General features: G+C 33.5%; 1 protein-coding gene across 5 annotated transcripts in view; it reads left to right on the forward strand.

Moving 5' to 3' along the window:
• Positions 1 to 20,407, forward strand: part of CSMD3 (CUB and Sushi multiple domains 3) — a 1,221,352-nt gene that overhangs the window by 1,170,407 nt on the left and 30,538 nt on the right. For all 5 annotated transcript variants that reach the window (XM_021090582.2, XM_021090584.2, XM_021090585.2 and 2 more), the window contains 3 exons: positions 1,272 to 1,445; positions 8,705 to 8,878; positions 10,581 to 10,654. In XM_021090582.2, coding sequence (XP_020946241.2) covers positions 1,272 to 1,445; positions 8,705 to 8,878; positions 10,581 to 10,654 — 422 coding nt within the window. The remainder of the gene's footprint in view (positions 1 to 1,271; positions 1,446 to 8,704; positions 8,879 to 10,580; positions 10,655 to 20,407) is intronic.

The raw sequence follows: 20,407 nt of genomic DNA on the forward strand, positions 1-20,407 counted from the left end.
CTTTTTTACAACTTTTGGATTACTTGTGGAATACTGTAGATTCAACGTCAGTCAATTTATATTGTTTTATAATCATATTGATGTTTAGTCACCAAGTATTCTCATTCAGGAGCCTCTCTAAATGCCTGCAAATTGCCAGTTTAATATTTCCCTGATATATTGGAGTTCCCGTTGTGGCTCAGTGGTTAACGAACCCTACCAGGAACCATGAGTTTGCATGTTCGATCCCTGGCCTTGCTCAGTGGGTTAAGGATCTGACATTGCCGTGAGCTGTGGTGTAGATCGCAGACGATGCTCGGATCCTTTGTTGCTGTGGCTCTGGCTTAGGCTGGCGGCTATAGCTCCAATTAGAGCCTAGCCTGGGAACCTCCATATGCCATGGGTATGGCCCTCGAAAAGGCAAAAAGACAAAAAAAAAATTTTCCTTGATATAATCCATACAAAAGAATAATTCCAATGTCTTTATCTTATTGATTACACAGTTTCCTAATCAGATCACTGTTAAGTATACAGTTAGTATTCGAAGCTATATGAACAGACACTTTGTGTTTTAGAAATTATATTTCATATATTATTAATTTATACTGATAATAACGATGTTATACAACTCCAAAAAGTTATTTTTTATGTTGCTAATTATCAAAATAAAAACATTCGTCATTTTTAGATTTTGTAATTGGTACTCTTCCTTTCATCCCTGTCACCTCATCCAACCCATCTTTCTTTGAGAACTTAAAACAATATAATATAATTCATTTAAATAAATTTTAGCATATGAATCTAAGTGATTAGTAGGACCAATTTGGATTTGAATAAGATATATGATCTGTGTTTTCAAAAATATCACAGAATTAATTCCAAATTCCTTGCAACAATGCTAATACTGTATATAACCAAACAACCCAGCTCCTCAGTCTATTTAAAGGTCATTAGAAAATAATTTTATATAAAACCAATAATTTTTCAGTTGTAGTATACTGCATAGAAGGTCACCCTCTATTTTCCTTCCCTTCGATGTCAGACAGCTTGTTATTTTGTAAGAGAATCTCTGACAACCAGTAGCCATTATGTTGCCAAGAAGTAGTTGTATCCTAGAGGGATTAATTCCAGGGATGTTTTAGGAATACGACCAGGAGAATAAAACTTGTCACACTACATTGTCCTCCAAAAGGTTAAATTAGCACATATGCTTATTCTAGTGATATTTATTTTTTTAAAAACACCCAGGGTTTTTCAACAGCTGTGTCTAATCACTTTTAATGTAATTACAGCTGTTACCTGCCCAACTCCTCCCCAGATCTCTAATGGAAGGTTGGAAGGAACAAATTTCGACTGGGGCTTTAGCATTAGCTACATCTGTTCTCCAGGCTATGAACTATCCTTTCCTGCTGTTTTGACCTGTGTAGGAAATGGTACCTGGAGTGGGGAAGTACCACAGTGCTTACGTAAGTATAATTTTCACACTTAAAATTTATATTTCCCCATTTTTCACTTATAGAGCTACTTTACTGAGATTACAGATGTTACATATTTTTTTCAAATTTTGCTAGAACAAATATGAAATTGTTAAACTCATTCCCATGCATTTTTAATATTCAATTAAAAATCAGCATTTACCAATGTAACTATTTTTTTATGCAATCCAATTATAATGTTCCTTTTGCTCTGAATCTAAATTTTAGGTGAAACTGCTTTGTTTGCAAAACACTATACATTTTACTTGTCTTGTTTTTTGGGACGATGTCCTCTACTCAAGTTTATATTCCTTGCAGATAGATACTTTTGGTTTTGTTCACTACTATATCTCTGGTATTGATAACAAACTTAGAATGCTATAGTAATTAAAATAGTACAGTATTAATACAGGGAAAGAAAGCAAACCAATGTTAGAATATAAAGAGAACAGAACCATTTATTGATATTTGATGTAGGACAAATCAGTGGGGAAAGGCTGGACATTTCAATTAATGCAACAAGGCAATTAGTTTACACACATTTACACAAAAACATAATCTTTATCTCACAGCAAATAACAAATCAATGTCAAATTTGTTAGGGATTTACATCTAAAAGTTTTAAACATTTAAAGACTTCTAAATGACCTGGGAATAAAAGAGAATTTCTTAAAATAAGATGCAAAAGCTCCAGCCATAACTGAAAAAGTTGAAAAAATAAGCTACATTATAAATTTCACATTTCTCATTATCAAAAGGCCAATCACAAATAGGGTAATATAGTCAATATGCATGAAAAATAGCTATAATATATAGAATATATAAATATTTCCTAAAACAAAAAAGACAAAACGCTAAAGTGGGCAAAAGACATGTATAGTTGTCTCTTAATCAAAGGACTGAAAAAAATGACTTTTTGATAGTTTCCTGTTGTTGAGGATGTGTAGCAGTGTAACCTATTTTATGCTCATGATAGATATGTAAATTGACATGATCATTTACAAATGTTGTTGCTGTTATATTATACCTTTAAGATATGCAGAGTCTATGGCCTAGAAATCGTATTTCTAGGTATATGTCCTACATGAATTTTTTGTACATGCACAAAAGGAGATGTGTACAAGAATATTAATATCAGTATTGTTTTTAGTGGTGAAATTAAACAATTCAGTGCTTAAGTGTGTGTATGAATATAGCCAAATTATCAAGAAATGTATGAAAATTAGAAATGTAGAGTTCAGGCTTAGATAAATTCTGTCATCCAAGGCTGGAGAAAAGGGCTGTTTTTATCTGAGAGTGAACTCATAAGGAGTTTGAACAGTATTGGAAATTTTTAAGTTGACGTTGAGTTTATATGTAGTCATTTTATAACAGGGCATCCATCTATTTATGTATATATATCCTTTTGAATGAATCACATATTTTAGTATAAAATACATGTTTAATATATATATATTTAGAATTATGATTATAACTGAAGAATTATTATGAATTCTTTGGCACAGTTTATTTGAAGAGCTTCCTATGAAGTAATTACAAATTCTGAGCATGTATAACACCATACTGCTGGCCCATCTGATCATATCACATTCACTACAGAGAGAGGTATTACTAACCACTAGTACTGAGTGTAAAGATAAAACTGATTTACTTCTGCAGTTGTGATCTGTTGGACTGCAATTTATGCAATATCTGAAGAAGTACTTTCTAGATAACATGATTTATTAGAATAAATATGTTCCAATGCCTCAAGGTTGATGTCGCACAAATTGGCCCTTAAAATTCTGATTCAATCTAAGGATCAATCGGGACCAATATTTTTTAAATGACATTGGATATTCTACAGCTACTTCAGAATAGATAGGGACAAGAAGATAATACAAAGATGAGTTTATGGTAAATTACGTTTGATATGAATGAAGAAAATCTGTAAAGTTTCTTGATGTAGTATTTTATTTTGGGTTCTATTAAAATGCAAATAATAAAAATACTATCGACATTTAAATTGTATTTTTTATATTTTTATTTTTATTTTTTCATTATAGCTGGGTTATAGTGTTCTGTCAATTTTCTACTGTACAGCATGGTGACCCAGTTACATATATGTGTATATCTTCATCAGAAGTCATTAGACATATTTCCCAGTGCTATACAACAGGATATTATTGCTAATCCTTTCCAAAGGCAATAGTTTGTATCTGTTAACCCCAAGCTCTCCAACTACCCCACTCCCTCCCCTTCCACCTTGGCAACCACAAGTCTATTCTCCAAGTCCATGATTTTCTTTTCTGTGGAAAGGTTCATTTGTGCCTTATATTAGATTCCAGATATAAGTGACATGATATGGTATTTGTCTTTCTCTTTCTGACTTACTTCACTCAGTATGAGAGTCTCTAGTTTCATCCATGTTGCTGCAAATGGCATTATTTTGTTCTTTTTTATGGCTGAGTAGTATTCCATTGTGTATATATTCCACATCTTCCTAATCCAGTCATCTGTCCATGGACATTTGGGTTGTTTCCATGTTTTGGCTATTGTGAATAGACCTGCAGTGAACATGCGTGTGCATGCGTCTTTTTCAAGGAAAGTTTTATCCTGATATATGCCCAAGAGTGGGATTGCTGGGTCATATGGTAGTTCTTTGTATAGTTTTCTAACATACCTCCATATTGATATCCATAGTGGTTATACCAACTTACATTCCTACCAACAGTGCAGGAGGGTTCCCTTTTCTCCACACCCCCTCCAGCATTTGTTCTTTGTGGACTTATTAATGATGGCCATTCTGACTGGTGTGAGGCAGTATCTCGTGGTAGTTTTGATTTGCATTTCTCTAATAATCAGGGATGTTGAGCATTTTTTCATGTGCTTTTTTGCCATCTATACATCTTCCTTGGAAAAGTGTCCATTCAGGTCCTTTGCCCATTTTTCAATTGGGTTGTTTGCTTTTTTGCAGTTGAGTTGTAGAGGTTGTTTGTATATTTTGGAGATTAAGCCCTTGTCAGTTGCATCATTTGAAACTATTTTCTCCCATTCTTTAAGTTGTCTTTTTGGTTTCTTTTTGGTTTCCTTTACTGTGCAAAAGCTTGTCAGTTTGATTAGGTCCAATGGGTTTATTTTTGCTTTTATTTCTGTTGCTTTGGGACACTGACCTGAGAAAATATTTGTAAGGTTGATGTCAGAGAATGTTTTGCCTATGGTCTCTTTCAGGAGTTTGATGGTGTCTTGTCTTATATTTAAGTCTTTAAGTTATTCTGAGTTTATTTTTGTGGATGGTGTGAGGGTGTGTTCTAGTTTCATTGATTTACATGCAGCTGTCCAGGTTTCCCAGCAATGCTTGCTGAAAAGACTGTCTTTTTCCCATTGTATGTTCTTGCCTCCTTTGTCCAAGGTTAATTGACCATAGGTGTCTGGGTTTATTTCTGAGTTCTCTATTCTGTTCCATTGGCCTGTATGTCTATTTTGATATCAGTACCACACTGTTTTGATCACTGTGGCTTTGTAATATTGCCTGAAGTCTGGGAGAGTTATGTCTCCTTCTTGGTTTTTGTTCCTCAGAACAACAACATATAAAAAAGATCATACACCACTACCAGGTGGGATTCATCCCAGGTTCACAAGAATGATTCAACATATGCAAATCAATCAACATCATACACCACATTAACAAAAGAAAAGTCAAAAACCACATGATCATCTCAATAGATGCAGAGAAAGCATTTGACAAAGTCCAACATCCATTCATGACAAGAACTCTTACCAAAGTGGATATAGAGGGAACATACCTTAACATAATAAAAGCCATTTGTGAGAAAGCCACAGCAAATATAATACTCAATGGGGAAAACCTGAAACCTTCCCACTAAAATCAAGAACAAGACAAGGATGCCCACTCTCACCACTGTTATTCAACATATTATTGGAAGTCCTAGCTACAGCAGTCAGACCAACAAAAGAAATAAAAGGCATCCAAATAGGAAGAGAAGAGGTAAAACTGTCACTGTATGTAGATGACATGATACTATATACAGAAAACCCTAAGGACTCAACCCCAAAACTACTTGAACTTATCAATAACTTCAGCAAAGTAGCAGGATATAAGATTAACATTCAGAAATAAATCACATTTCTGTATATTAACAATGAAATATTAGAAAAGGAATACAAAAATAAAATACCTTTTAAAATTGCACCTGAAAAAAATCAAATACCTTGGAATATACCTGACCAAGGAGGTGAAAGACTTGTATGCTAATAACTGTAAAACATTAATCAAGGAAATCAAAGATGATATAAAGAAATGGAAAGATATCCCATGCTCATGGACCGGAAAAATTAATGTTGTATAAATGGCCATACTACCCAAAGCGATCAACAGATTCAATGCAAACCCCATCAAATTACCCATGTCATTTGGGTACTAGAACTAGAAAAAACAATCCAAAAATTTATATGGACCCACAAAAGACCCAGTATTGACATTTAAATTGTAATAAACATCCAAATATAATAAGGCTAACTCTGTTACAAGTGCTTTACATACATTATTTTTACTACACATAACAGGACTCTTGGGTAACTATGGTTTGTTATGACATTTTAGTAGATAATGATACTTAGGCTCAGAGAGAGAGGACAAATTGTAAGGACACTGGGTAACTCTGCCATCATTTAGGGCTTTATTATGTGCCCTAAGGTCATATTACTAGTAAATGGTAGAGTATAAGTTCCAATTCAGAGAAGGTAGACATAAGAGATAATTCTGTTATCTATTGAATAGGCAAATTCATCCCCTTTAGATAGTTAATAAATAGGAACATTTTTTCTGCTTAAGTTTGTTCACATTATAGCTTTTTATCTTAAAGTTTAAATCAGTGTGAACTGAAGCCTTTTTAGCATCATTTATTTATTAATTTTAAAGTATATTTGATTTACACTGTGCCAATTTCTGCTGTACAGCAAAGTAACCTAGGAATACACATATATACATTCTTTTTCTCTTATTATCTTCCATCATGTTCTATGCAGAGATTGGATATAGTTCCCTGTGGTATGCAATAGGCTCTCATTGCTAATCCATTCTAAATGTAACATGGAAACAACCTAAATATCCATGACAGATGAATGGATTACCATTGTGAACTGAAGTCTTTTAACCCTGTATCTTAAGCCTCTAAACCTAACACCAAGAGGTTGTCTGGTTTATTACATGAAAATCTTACAGTAGAATACAGACAGAATGATGGGAAGTTTGAGGATTTATATAGTTGCATCTCTCCTTTCTTTTCTTACTGAATAAGATAAGATTCTGAGATGAATGACTTAGGAAAAAAATGTAACAGAAATACTTCAGAAGTAGATTTGGAAATAACTTAGTGATAGAAATGATTGGTAAACTGAAATGCCCATTGAGAATGTTCACTGGGGAAATATTCAGAATTGAAAATGTGCTAAAAGAGTTCCCATGTGGCTCAGCAGGTCCAGGTTTGTCACTGCTGTGGCTCTGGTAACAGCTGTGGTGACAGTTTAATCCCTGGCCTGGAAACTTCTGCATGCCACAGGCATGGTCAAAAAAAAAGTGCTAAAGATACAAAGACTAATAAAACAAGGACTCTGGACTTTAGGGTTTATGTTATATTGGTAGAAGTGGTTGGATGCCAAATTTCACTAAGCTTTTCTAAGAAATGGTGAAAATTAAAAAAAAAATAACTAATGTTTATTTTACATGTGTTACTTTACTCTGAACATTTCTCCAATTGGTTTTGTTTTAATATTTACTTTATGATTACCTTTTCATTTTAACTGTTTTAAAAGAAAAAAAATAGCTTCTATAAAGAGGTTTAAAAAAATCTGATGAAGGTCTTTCTTTGAACATTTAGCTTTAGACTGAGGTACTCTATAATTAGGATATTCATTTATTACAGGGAGCATTTCTTTTTTATTCTGTTATGTGACCTTCTTTTTCTCTCAAAACTACCTTGGTTGAGATGATGCATTTTACAGTCGCTCAACCTATAACCATCTTAAGGTTGCCTTTATACTTTAAAATATTTGGTTATTTGTTTGCCTAACAGGGAAGTAAGCTTTCAGGCGCTGAATCTGCAAATTTAAAAACTGAGTATACTTTAACATAGATAAAATGGCAGATTATATGTTACATATTTTTTACTAAAATTAAAAAAAAATGCAAACATCTGTTCTAGTATACTTTGCCTTAGTTATCTACCAGACTTAAAACCAGGATTTCATCCCTGCTACACTTCTGTGTGCTTACTCTACTCCAACGTAACTGGCCATTTTCCTCCTTCAACACGTTAGATTTGACCCAGCACAGGGATTGACAATGCTCTTTCTCTACTGGAATGCTGTCTCTTGGGAGCTCAGCATGGCTAAATGCTTTTTTCCCTCCAAATCTTTTCCAGTGATAGATTCCCTTGCCGCCTTATTCAGATCCACTACCATTCCTCCCATCTATCACATCCACACAGACACAGTCTTGATCTTCTCTCAGTATTTTTCCCCATAGAAATTACCTTCCCACATGCTACATTTTTTTTACTTATTAATTATATTTGTTAGTTTGCTTTCCTCACGAAAACATAAACTCCATAAGCGCAGGAAACTTAGTTTGTTTACTAATAGGTCCAAGCCCCTAAAATTACCTAGAATAATGGCTGCTTTTTAATACTTAAAAATATTTGTTTAATGGAATCATCTAATCAATTTGTTTAGGACTTTTGTCAAGTTGCTCTCTTCAGTAGTTTTAGAATATGGAGATTCCTTGGTTTTGTGTGGATTTAGATTCTGATGGCCTTCTTCTCTCTTCAGAAAACACTCAAAAATCTTCTACCATAAACCATAGATCATTATGGGTTATTTCCAATAGAGCTATCTGAATCACATGCCGTTTCAAGAACACACTCCAACTTTGTTGCCTATGTATACAAATATGCGGTTTGATTCTAGTCAATATAAAACAGAACAAAACAAAACAAAAAACCACAATTGTTAAGGTGAACTACTTGGTGGAAAATATTTGACTCAGACTAATTTTTTTAAAAAATATAATGCTGGGTTGAATAGTCAAGGTTTATTCATGTAGACAAAGCTAACTTTTTTTTTTCATTGGGGTAGATTAACATGGGTAGCATGTCACATTAATGCAGTACTCCAGTTCTGCACTATTTTTCTAAATCATTTAGTCTGATGAATGTAAATCATTGTATAATTATCTTTCTTTGCACTTCCAGCAAAGTTTTGTGGTGACCCTGGCATACCCGCCCAAGGGAAAAGAGAAGGCAAAAGCTTTATATACCAATCAGAGGTTTCATTCAGCTGCAACTCTCCTTTCATATTAGTGGGATCGAGCACTAGAATATGTCAAGCAGATGGCACTTGGAGTGGTTCATCACCTCACTGCATAGGTAATATTAAGCAGAGATTGATAACGTTCAGTACTTTTGAGGTGAATGGGTAGTAGTGACATCTAATGATTTTCTTTATCCTATAAAATATAGTCAGCTAAATGTGGAAAAAATGTAAAATATAAAAGAATTTAGCAGGCACTAAAAACAATATTGTTAAACGTATTATTTTTAGTACTTAAAAATTTCAGAAGAAGCACTTGAAATAGTTTTCCTATTTATCAATGAAATGAAAAAGAAAAATAACTTCTAGATTAATAGCATGAATAGTAATATTTATGTAGATCTTTATAGTTAATAAAACATATTCAAATGAAATTAAACTTGATTCAAAAATATAAAAAAAGGTACATTGATTTCAAAGTGGCTCTAAGTACATATCTATAATCCTATAATTTGTTTGATTATTATCTTTTTTAAATTGAAGTGTAGTAGATGTTCAATATTATGTAACAGGTGCACAGTAGAGTATTTCACAATTTTTAAAGGTTATACTTCATTTATAGTTATTTTAAAATGTTGACCATATTTCCCATGTTGTAAAATATATCCTTATGTCTTATTTTATACATAAACTATATACATAATAGTTTGTACCTCTTAATCCTCTACCCCTATTTATCCCCTACCCCTATTTATCCCCCCACATTTCCTCTTCTGGTGGCAACCACTGGTTTGTTCTCTATATCTGTGTTTCTGCTTCTTTTTTTTTAATTCTCTAGTTGTGTTTTTATAGATTCTACATGTAAGTTATACTGTATTTGTCTTTTTCTGTCTAACATTTCACTTAGCATAATACCTTCCAAGTCCATCTATGTTGCTGTACATGTCAAAGTTTCATTCTTTTTTATGTCTGAGTAATATTCTTTTGTTTATATATACTTTCATCTTCTTTATCCATTCATCTGTTGATTGACACTTAGGTTTTTTCCATATCTTGGCAATTGTAAATGATCCAGCTATGAAAATTGGGGTGCATGTATCTTTTCAAATTAGTGTTTTAGTTTTTTTTTAGATATGTACCCAGAAATGGAATTGCTGGGTCATATGATAATTCCATTTTTAGTTTTTTGAGAAACCTTCATATTGTTTTCCACAGTGGCTATACCAATTTACATTCCCACCAACCATGTATGAGGGTTCTCTTTTCTCCTAAAATTAAATTCCATATTGAGTAAATTAACCAAATAACCTGTCATACAAGCAGCCAACTAAGAGACAACCCTACAATTTTTATGCCTGAATCCCCTACAGGTGTCTGAAAAATCCAAAGAACTAAGTCATGTTTCTGGGAAAAAAATTTACTTCTTGAAGGAACTATTACCTTGCTTGTGACTATAACTGAGCAGAGTCCTTGAACAAATATTTTATGCATGTGTTCCTCTCTCATATCCTTCATTTTCCCTTAACTTTATTCATAGAATTAACTGTATGTCAAGTGATTTTATATTAGAAGGGTTCAAGGCTCAAGAATTGCATAATTCATGTAAAACTTCAGTGTACCTAGATTTCTTGCTTTAAGATTAGCAGGCTTCTGTCTATGGAGAGATCTATGAGATTATATTCTTTATTGTTATCTAGGGCCCTTTAATTAAATCCAGGATATCTTAAAATTAATTATAATTATTTTATGTGGAAGAGATTTACAATTAAATAAAATTTTAACTTTTAAAGGAATATTACATTTTAATCTTTATTTTAGAACCCACTCGTACCTCATGTGACAACCCAGGAGTGCCACGACATGGATCTCAAAACAATACATTTGGATTCCAAGTAAGTACAATTTTGAATCATTTGTTTCCAGTTTTACTGAGATATGATTGACATATATCACTGTATAAGTTTAAAATGTACAGCACAATGGTTTCATATATATGTATACACACACACACACACATATATATACATACACACACATACACCCTGTTCTGGCAACCACAGATCTGATATCTTTTTATATCAATTGGATTTTTGTTGGTTTTTTAAATTATTTCTTAATAGTTATTTCCCTAATACAATTTATATTTTTACTACGTACAGTATGGTGACCTAGTTATACATACATGTACACATTCTATTTTTGTACATTAACATGCTCCATCATAAGTGGCTAGACAGTTCCCAGTGCTAAACATCAGGATATCACTGATAATCCATTCCAAAGGCAATAGTTTGTATCTATTAACCCCAAGCTCCCCAACCACCCCACTCCCTCCCCATCCACCTTGGCAACCACAAGTCTATTCTCCAAGTCCATGATTTTCTTTTCTGTGGAAAGGTTCATTTGTGCCTTATATTAGATTCCAGTTATAAGTGATATCATGTGGCATTTGTCTTTCTCTTTCTAATTTACTTCACTCAGTATGAGAGTCTCTAGTTTCATCCATGCTGCTGCAAATAGCATTATTTTGTTCTTTTTTATGGCTGAGTAGTATTCCATTGTGTATATATTCTACATCTTCCTAATCCAATCATCTGTCCATGGACATTTGGGTTGTTTCCATGTCTTGGCTATTGTGAATAGTGCTGCAATGAACATGTGGGTGCATGTGCTTTTGCAAGGAAAGTTTTGTCCGGATGTATATCCAAGAGTGGGATTACTGGGTGACATGGTAGTTCTATGTATAGATTTCTAAGGTATCTCCATATTGATCTCCATAGTGGTTATACCAACTTACATTCCTACCAACAGTGCAGGAGGGTTCCCTTTTCTCCACACCCCCTCCAGCATTTGTTCTTTGTGGACTTATTAATGATGGCCATTCTGACTGGTGTGAGGCAGTATCTCGTGGTAGTTTTGATTTGCATTTCTCTAATAATCAGGGATGTTGAGCATTTTTTCATGTGCTTGTTGGCCATCTGTATATCTTCCTTGGAAAATGTCTATTTGGGTCCTTTGCCCATTTTTCAATTGGGTTGTTTGCTTTTTTGCAGTTGAGTTGTAGAAGTTGTTTGCATATTCTAGAGATTAAGCCCTTGTCAGTTGCATCATTTGAAACTATTTTCTCCCACTCTTTAAGTTGTCTTTTTGGTTTCTTTTTGGTTTCCTTTACTGTGCAAAAGCTTGTCAGTTTGATTAGGTCCAATGGGTTTATTTTTGCTTTTATTTCTGTTGCTTTGTGACACTGACCTGAGAAAATATTTGTAAGGTTGATGTCAGAGAATGTTTTGCCTATGGTCTCCTCCAGGAGTTTGATGGTGTCTTGTCTTATATTTAAGTCTTTAAGTTATTTTGAGTTTATTTTTGTGGATGGTATGAGGGTGCATTCTAGATTCATTGATTTACATGCAGCTGTCCAGGTTTCCCAGCAATGCTTGCTGAAAAGACTGTCTTTTTCCCATTGTATGTTCTTGCCTCCTTTGTCCAAGGTTAATTGACCATAGGTGTCTGGGTTTATTTCTGAGTTCTCTATTCTGTTCCATTGGTCTATATGTCTATTTTGATACCAGTACCACACTATCTTGCTCACTGTGGCTTTTGTTTTTGATTCTTTTTAGATCCCATGTATAAGTGAAGTCATATAGTATGGATCTTTCCCTTGCCTGAGTTATTTCATCAAATGGGTACTTAAAATAAATACTTAGATTTAATAAAACACTAGATCAAAAGGCTTCTTTGCTTCATGTGCCCAAGTTCTATTAATGCAACTACATAAAAAGCATGCTTCTATGTCTGCATTCACAAACACACATACACAAAGGTAACAAGCAACAAAATAGTGGAAATAAATGGAATTACAAGGAAAATATGCCTCAATATGCAGCCTAACTGATCACAGGTATAAAATAAAAGAAAAAGTAGTGCTAACTATAAGCATTGGAAAATCTATAGGGAGTAGCTAATATGTAAGAGAAAGATTATTTGAGTAAGCAAATGAATAAACTCTGCAGGAAAAAGTCAGAACACTGAGGAAAAGTATAGATGAAGAAGTTAAAGAAAGACTTCTGAGACAGAGTTACCAAATATATAAAAATGTGGCTCTTCAATAAGGCAATAAGACTAAAGATTTTCATCTTTTAATAGGTGTCTAATACTGAAATAATTTTTAAACATTATTGTTGATGTGGAAAATTTCAGGATAAATAATTTAACCATAACCTGTTATTACACAACTCAGTGTTGGATTGTTATATTAGAATTCTTTAGCATGCCTAGTCATGTGTAGCTGGCTTTTTCTCTCTTATTCCAATTTAGATTTTATGTAGACATTCAGCAAGATTTTCATTAAAGGGGGCTAAGGGGAGCCAAAGTGCACACAGATTTTAAATAGAAATAGTCCATTTACACGTTACCCAATTGCCTTGTGTTGCAGGGTTTTCTAAATTGTTCTATTTTGTGTGAAATTCAGTGTGAACCTTAGAACATCCATTTCTGAAGGTAGTACTCATCCAAAAGTGCCATATTTTTTTTTTTTTTTGCTAAAAATAGTTTCCATTTATCTTCAGTTCAGGCACAGTGTGAACATTGATTTGATAGTGTTTCCAATTCTTCCTGTTTTCCTTATGCTTATCTAGGCAATATGAAAGTGTAAAACAGTGTCTCAGTCTCTGTTATATCAGTGTTTTCAGAAAATATAGCTTCATATCTCCATAAAATGTTTTATCAATTGATCTAAATCTTGGAAAATGGACAGAATTAGCCATCATCATATACCATCATAATATAGACAAAGAAATTAAAACAGAACATGACTTGAAGTTCCCGTCATGATGCAGTGGTTAACAAACCCGACTAGAAACCATGAGGTTGCAGGTCGATCCCTGGCCTTGCTCAGTGGGTTAAGGATCTGGCATTGCCGTGAGATGTGGCGTAGGTTGCAGACACAGCTCAGATCCCGGGTTGCTGTGGCTGTGGCACAGGCTGGCAGCTACAGCTCTGATTCGACCCCTAGCCTGGGAACCTCCATATGCCACGGGAGCGGCCCTAGAAAAGGCAAAAAGACAAAAACGAAACAAAACAAAACAAAACAAAAAAACAGAACATGACTTGGCTTTGGTAACAGATCAAGTCGATGACAATGTTTTTACAGGATTCATAATTTTGATGTTAATGTCTTATGCACGAAATCAGATGATTTTCTAAAGAATCTGAGCCCTTTCTAGTAAATACCCTTTGAGATAATGGAAATGGAAATGAATAAGATTGAGTTTAGAGCAGTCATCCAATTAAATGAATAGAATCATTCACTCTGCATTTTAAGAATTCTATTATAATCATTGAAAAATGTTATCACAAAGTTAAACTAACACTGGTTCATATTATTCAGCTAATAAACATATATTAGATGATTATATTCTATCTGGATAACTCTGAATAGATGATTTCAGATATTATAAATTCTAGTGTAATTATATTAATCTCTATTAAAATTCCAAATGATACACTGAGTATGTTAGAGACATCAATTTTCTTGCATGTTTTCAGTAGATATGTGTGTATGTATATCTGTGTGTGTGTGTATATATATATATATTTATTTATATTTATATAGAAATTACATTTACTAAACCTATATAGAGCAGTAGAATTAAAAAGTTATATGATTTCTAATATCAACTTATTGGTGGATTCCAAATAAATACAGTCTTAAATAACTAGAAAAGGCAACTCTATTGGCTGAGAAAAACTCTGCTTACAGGTAAGAGAAACTGTTTTGAGATAGCTTAAAACTAAAGGCATTACATGCCACGTATACATGGCTACAAGAGAAGGGATTTAGGTGAGATTTATCAAGCCTCCAATCTAGAAACTGGACAACAGTAATCAGTCTTTTCCACTACACGGTATCTTCATTTTCTCTCTCTGCAGATTGGCCATGTGGCCAAGGATACATTGTTTTTATTTACATCTCAGCTGCATAAACTGATTAATTGTCTCAGTTTCAATTTCAAATTTCCAGAGAGAGACTCAAAGTATTGGAGATTTTTTATCTATCTCTAGTTTGATCACCATAGCCAGTAGTGAGTTAAATAAAATCACAGCTGTAGGAACCCCACTTCTGGGATGCACAAAAGAAAAAGGAGAAAGTTATAAATTGCAGGGGTAATCTCATTTCTTAATTTTCTCTTTAATAGATTTATTTGTTCATTCTCCTTTTCTATAAAGATTTGTATAGTATATTTTTAGACATTGATGCAATTATCAACATGTAAGAATATGTCACCTGTTGCTAGAGATGACAAAAACTCTAGTGTTGAAAAAGTACTCAACATAATTTCTCTTTTTATCTAAAATATTATAAATTGGAACAATTTTTGGCTAAAAATACATTGATGGTAAAGAAAGTAGCTGTCAAAATGATTGATGCAACATCTAGATTAATTGTGAAGTAAATGCCAAACATACATATTTCACTAACTGCTGTATCACTCTTTAAATTGAGGTCTGGGGTTTGAAAGACACATTATATTGATTTAGGGCTTGTTACATAAAATTATAATAAAATATAAAATGGTTTTAATCTGACTTTTAGGTATTTAATTTCAATATATTTAGCACTAAGATTTTAACCCTGCCAAAATAACCATGGTGAAAAAGTTCTGTCTTGACTACAGAGACTACGAAAGCATCCTTGATTGAGGGGTAGAGAGACAGAAATCATCAACTACAGATAGATAGCATGATCAGCTACTGCAATTATCTATTGACACCTTTCATCCTCTGGCTTCTATTTCCAAAAGCAAGTCTGGACCACCCACTTTTATAGACACAGTAATCTTGGGTACAACAGTGGCCAGGTTGGCATCCATAATTCATCCTAGTGTTGAATGATATAGGAGCAACCAAATTACCCAAGTAGATAAAAAAACATTACAGAAATCAAACAGCCTCTTAGCTATCTGATTTTAAAAGGAATTCCCTAGGTATTCTAGCTAGGAAGTTATTTATCATATCTGGCAAACTTGAGAGTAATCAATTACCTGGACAACCATGCCAACATCTCTCTCTTTTTTTTTTCTTCCTCTTTTTTTAGGGCTGCACCCGTGGCAAGTGGAGGTTCCCAGGCTAGAGTCAAATCAGAGCTATACCTGCTGGCCTACACCACAGCCACAGCAACACAGGATCCAAGCTGCATCTGCGATCCACACCACAGCTCATGGCAATGCCAGATACTTAACCCACTGAGCAAGGCCAGGGATGAACCAGCAACCTCATGGTTCCTAGTTGGGTTCATTTCCACTGCGCCATAATGGGAACTTCCCCACATCTCTTTTAAGTCAACTAGGTGTTCTGTCACACAACATGGGCCGGTGTTTATAAAATTTACCTTATCCTGCTCAAATGTGTTTGGCATCTACACTGGTGTGCTAGGTGTTGACCCACTTCTCTGTTAAATGTAGCATCCAAATGACAACAGCAGCAGAGTAATGGACCTTGAACAAACCTACAGCATGCCTGAGACAAGACTCCAACAAGTAATAATTAGCTTTATTCCTTTCACTGCCTACAGTACTTGTTGAAATAAAAAGCTTCCAAAAGAAGAGAAAAGCCATGTAGAGAAGCTGGGCATCATTCAGTCAGCCCTGGCTGAACTGTGATCTAATGGAAGCTCTTGCAGAGCTGGGAGGAAAAGGATTGGATATAAAGAAACCCTGTGAAATTGGACTGTGATGATCATCATACAACTATAGATGTGATATTCATTTGAGTAAAAAATAAATTAATTAATTAATTAATTAATTTTAAAAAGTAATGCTAAGAGCAGATAAAAAGAGAAAGGCCAACCCTACAGAAAGCCTTTTTTTTTTTTGAGAATAGTAAATATAGTTCTTAATAGAAAAAATATCTATTCCAGAAAAAGTTCACAGCCAGTACTTTTACAAAAGATTTTACAGGACACTACAAGATGAAAACGTTTTTCAAGGTAGAATTCTTTAGAGAACAAAGGCGTGGCACAGTCATAGACCCATGTAAGAGTGTTACCCATGTAATTGTAATTACTCTTTTGTCAAAATTATCTTTCATGTAGTCAATGAAAACCAGAATATTGATAATCAAAATGTCAGAATTACCTGGAGCAGTTTAGGAAAGACCAAAATTTTCAACACTATGCTACATCGACCATTTCTGCAAAGTTATCCAAACACCACCTACCCAGCAGTTTCCTTGGATATCCAGATGCCTGGGTCAACCTTGTACCTGTGAGAAGAGGTTTATCTGATGACTCTTAACTGTATGTCATCAGCTCATATTTACATATGTAAAGATACAGACTATATACTAGAAACCCACATATGCTGGCAGTTTTCTGAGAGTTGACAGCTTTTAAGATTTGAAAGTTGAGAATTAGAGAAATAAGAGAGACTATTCATTGACTGTCAATGTGATCAAAGATGTAAATTAAGTACCATTTTAAAACTTTGTTCATTTCTATAAAATGATTACTATCTATAGCTGTAGTCCTTATTAACTCTTTAAAAGTCATGTTGAAAAAAATCTAAGCCATAAATGGGTAGCTAATACCAGACTGGTGTTCAAAAGCACTCTAAAAGATATTTTTAATCCATATTTTTTGAGAAGAAAATATTTACATGTTTAATTCATAATTCAGATTACTTTGGAATATATTAGAAACTACTATGTGATGTAAAGTATATATAATGACACCTTAATTTTTTTAAAATAGACCATTGCTTTTAAACTTCAGTGTTGAATATTGACTAGTGTGTAGAATCCAGTTTCATATTAAAAAGTAATTTGTGAAATTCCCATTGTGGCTCAGTTGAAACAAATCTGACTGGGAACCATGAGGTTGCAGGTTAGATCCCTGGCCTTGCTCAGTGGGTTGAGGGTCCAGTGTTGCCATGAGCTGTGGTGTAGGTCACAGATGCTGCTTGGATCTGTGTTGCTGTGGCTATAGCTGGCAGCTGCAGCTCTGATTCGACCCCTAGCCTGGGAACCTCCATGTGCCGTGTGTGAGGCCCTAAAAAGCAAAAAAAAAAAAGTAATTTGTGGCTAGAACAGAACTTTTTCCCTGTCACTCACAAAACAGTTTTGCCATGTTCAGACTTTAAAAGAAAAAAAAAGTGTTTTTGCATCCCTAAGCATATATATAAAAAATGCAGTGTTCTGTTTAGTGGCCTCTGAAACTTGGCTTTCTTACATCTGTTGGTTTACACAATCCCTATGAAATGAGTGGGAATATGATTTTTGAATTTAGGGACTTTTCCAAAAGACAAAACAAAACAAAACAACCATGGTGATTATGTATAACTTCTGGTTTATAACTGAAATTAGTACATAAATACATTGCGTGAGGCAGATGTGTTACATAGTGTCTCTAAATGATAACTATGACATGAATTTGAAAACATAAAAGTAACATTCAATATTTAAAGTTAAAATCTTCTGATTATTTTTAGTAAAAACTCATAAAACACCATATTCAATTTTTCTCATTCAGAATGCTCAGGACCAAAATTGATGCTCAGTCAGAGAAAACCCCTTGAGCCTCAGCTTAAGCATATGTGTTTATCCTTTCATTTTATGATTCGGCCTTTCTACTTCAATTTTATTAATTTTATATTTGTATGTTTTTTATTAGAAGCTACTTCAATTTTTCTTGGGGTAAATGCTTAATATAAACATAACAAAATATAAATAATTGAAAAATATTACAGAAGGAACATATACATTTTGATGCCTTATTTTGTATATATATATACATATATACATATACATATATATATACACACGCACACACGTATGTATGTATATAGTTGTTAGGAGCCACACTGTATATTCCAGTTATAGGAATATTTGATATTGAAAATTAGTCATGAAAAATATGATGAAATTCTAGCAAAGTAAGAGTCATTTGATATAAAACATCGTGAAAGATAAGGTAGATCTTATTTGAAATGTAATTAAATTTCTAAAATTTTGGTTAATCCTATGACTGTCTAACATATGACTAAGGAACTGAAATATAACATTTAAGAGGGAATAAGAGTTAAAGATAAGTCATATTACAATAAGACATGCCTATAATTTTATAATGCATTTGTAAACAACATGCTAGTTTAGGCCAATTTAAAGAAAATTTTATTTAAATATTAACTGCAATTAAAACTTGACATGAAATATTTTTAAATGTTTATATAAAATATTTATTTTAATTAATAGTCACATTGTGTATAATCACTTATACAAATAGCACTTTTTTTTTGGCTGCACCTGTGGAATGCAGAAGTTCCTGAGCCAAGAATCAAACCCATGCCACAGCTGCAGCCACATTGGATTCTTAACCCACTGTACCACAAGGGAACTTCCAAATAGCACTTTATTAATAAATATTGGTAGGAAAAATTGTACATAAATTATTTTTACCAGAATATTTTGAATTAGGTAATGTAAAAAATGTTGTTACCTATTTTTCCATGGATATTCAAACTATTTATGTTAGAAATTATTTATAGTCAGAAGGGGATTTAACATGGCAAGTTGGAAAAGGATAGAGAAATGTGTAAAACATACTATTAAGTGGATTTATCACTAAAAATTATGAAAGCACTAATACTTAGAGGATATTTTAATGATTGATACAAATATAACAAATTCTGTGTAAAAATCAGTTACTAAATGTGTATAACTCTACACATATAATAAGTACTTGGTATAAGTATTTGTGAATTTGACAAAAATTTTGTTATTAAATGTGTTCCTGGGAGTTCCTGTCATGGCTCAGCGGAAATGCATCTGAATCTGAATAGTATCCATGAGGATGCAGGTTTGATCTCCGGCCTCTCTCAGTGCATTAAGGATCTGGCATTGCCATGAGCTGTGATATAGGTCACAGATACAGCTCGGATCCCACATTGCTGTGGCTGTGGTGTAGATCAGCAGCTACAGCTCCAATTCAACCCCTAGCCTGGGAACCTCCGTATGTTGTGGGTGCAGCCCTAAAAAGACACACACACACACACACACACACACACACACAAATCTTGTTCATGACATATATAGAAACTTTAAATAGATTTTAGTTCTATAGTGTCTGGCTAATATGTAAAGCAGTATTTATGGTGACTTCAGAAAAGAGTGCAGTAATGAGGAAAATGTCTTAGAAGTAAAGAAAAAATAAACCTATATAATCTATCATGTTTCTCATTCCTTACTAATATAGTTTGATGCAATAACTCAAACATACTTTTCAAATAAATAATGTTTTAACTTTATATTATAGAAGGGATATGACTACATTTTAAGAAACTGATGGACATGTTAAATCTTTTTAAGTAATTACATAATTTTATATTATTAATCCCCATTCTTTCAGTTGATCCAATTATTTCAAGACTTTTCTAAGTTCTTGGTATATAATGGTGAATAACATAGGATCCCTCGCCAAGAAAAGCTGAAACTTGGTGTGTGTCAGATGGAATTGATGGCTTTGTAGGATAGATTGATAACATTGATAACATTGAAAGGAGCAAAGGAAGCACATAAAAGAGGCAGTTTTCCTGCCTGTTTGCTGCAGGGAAGGCTTTCTAGAAACTTTGAGGTAAATCTTTTAGGGTAAGACC

Source organism: Sus scrofa, chromosome 4, assembly GCF_054392235.1.
Source record: "Sus scrofa isolate SSC_HxYL_T2T_F1_AM1 chromosome 4, Sscrofa_HxYL_maternal_Yorkshire_Landrace_v2.0, whole genome shotgun sequence".
Taxonomy (NCBI): Eukaryota; Metazoa; Chordata; class Mammalia; order Artiodactyla; family Suidae; genus Sus; species Sus scrofa.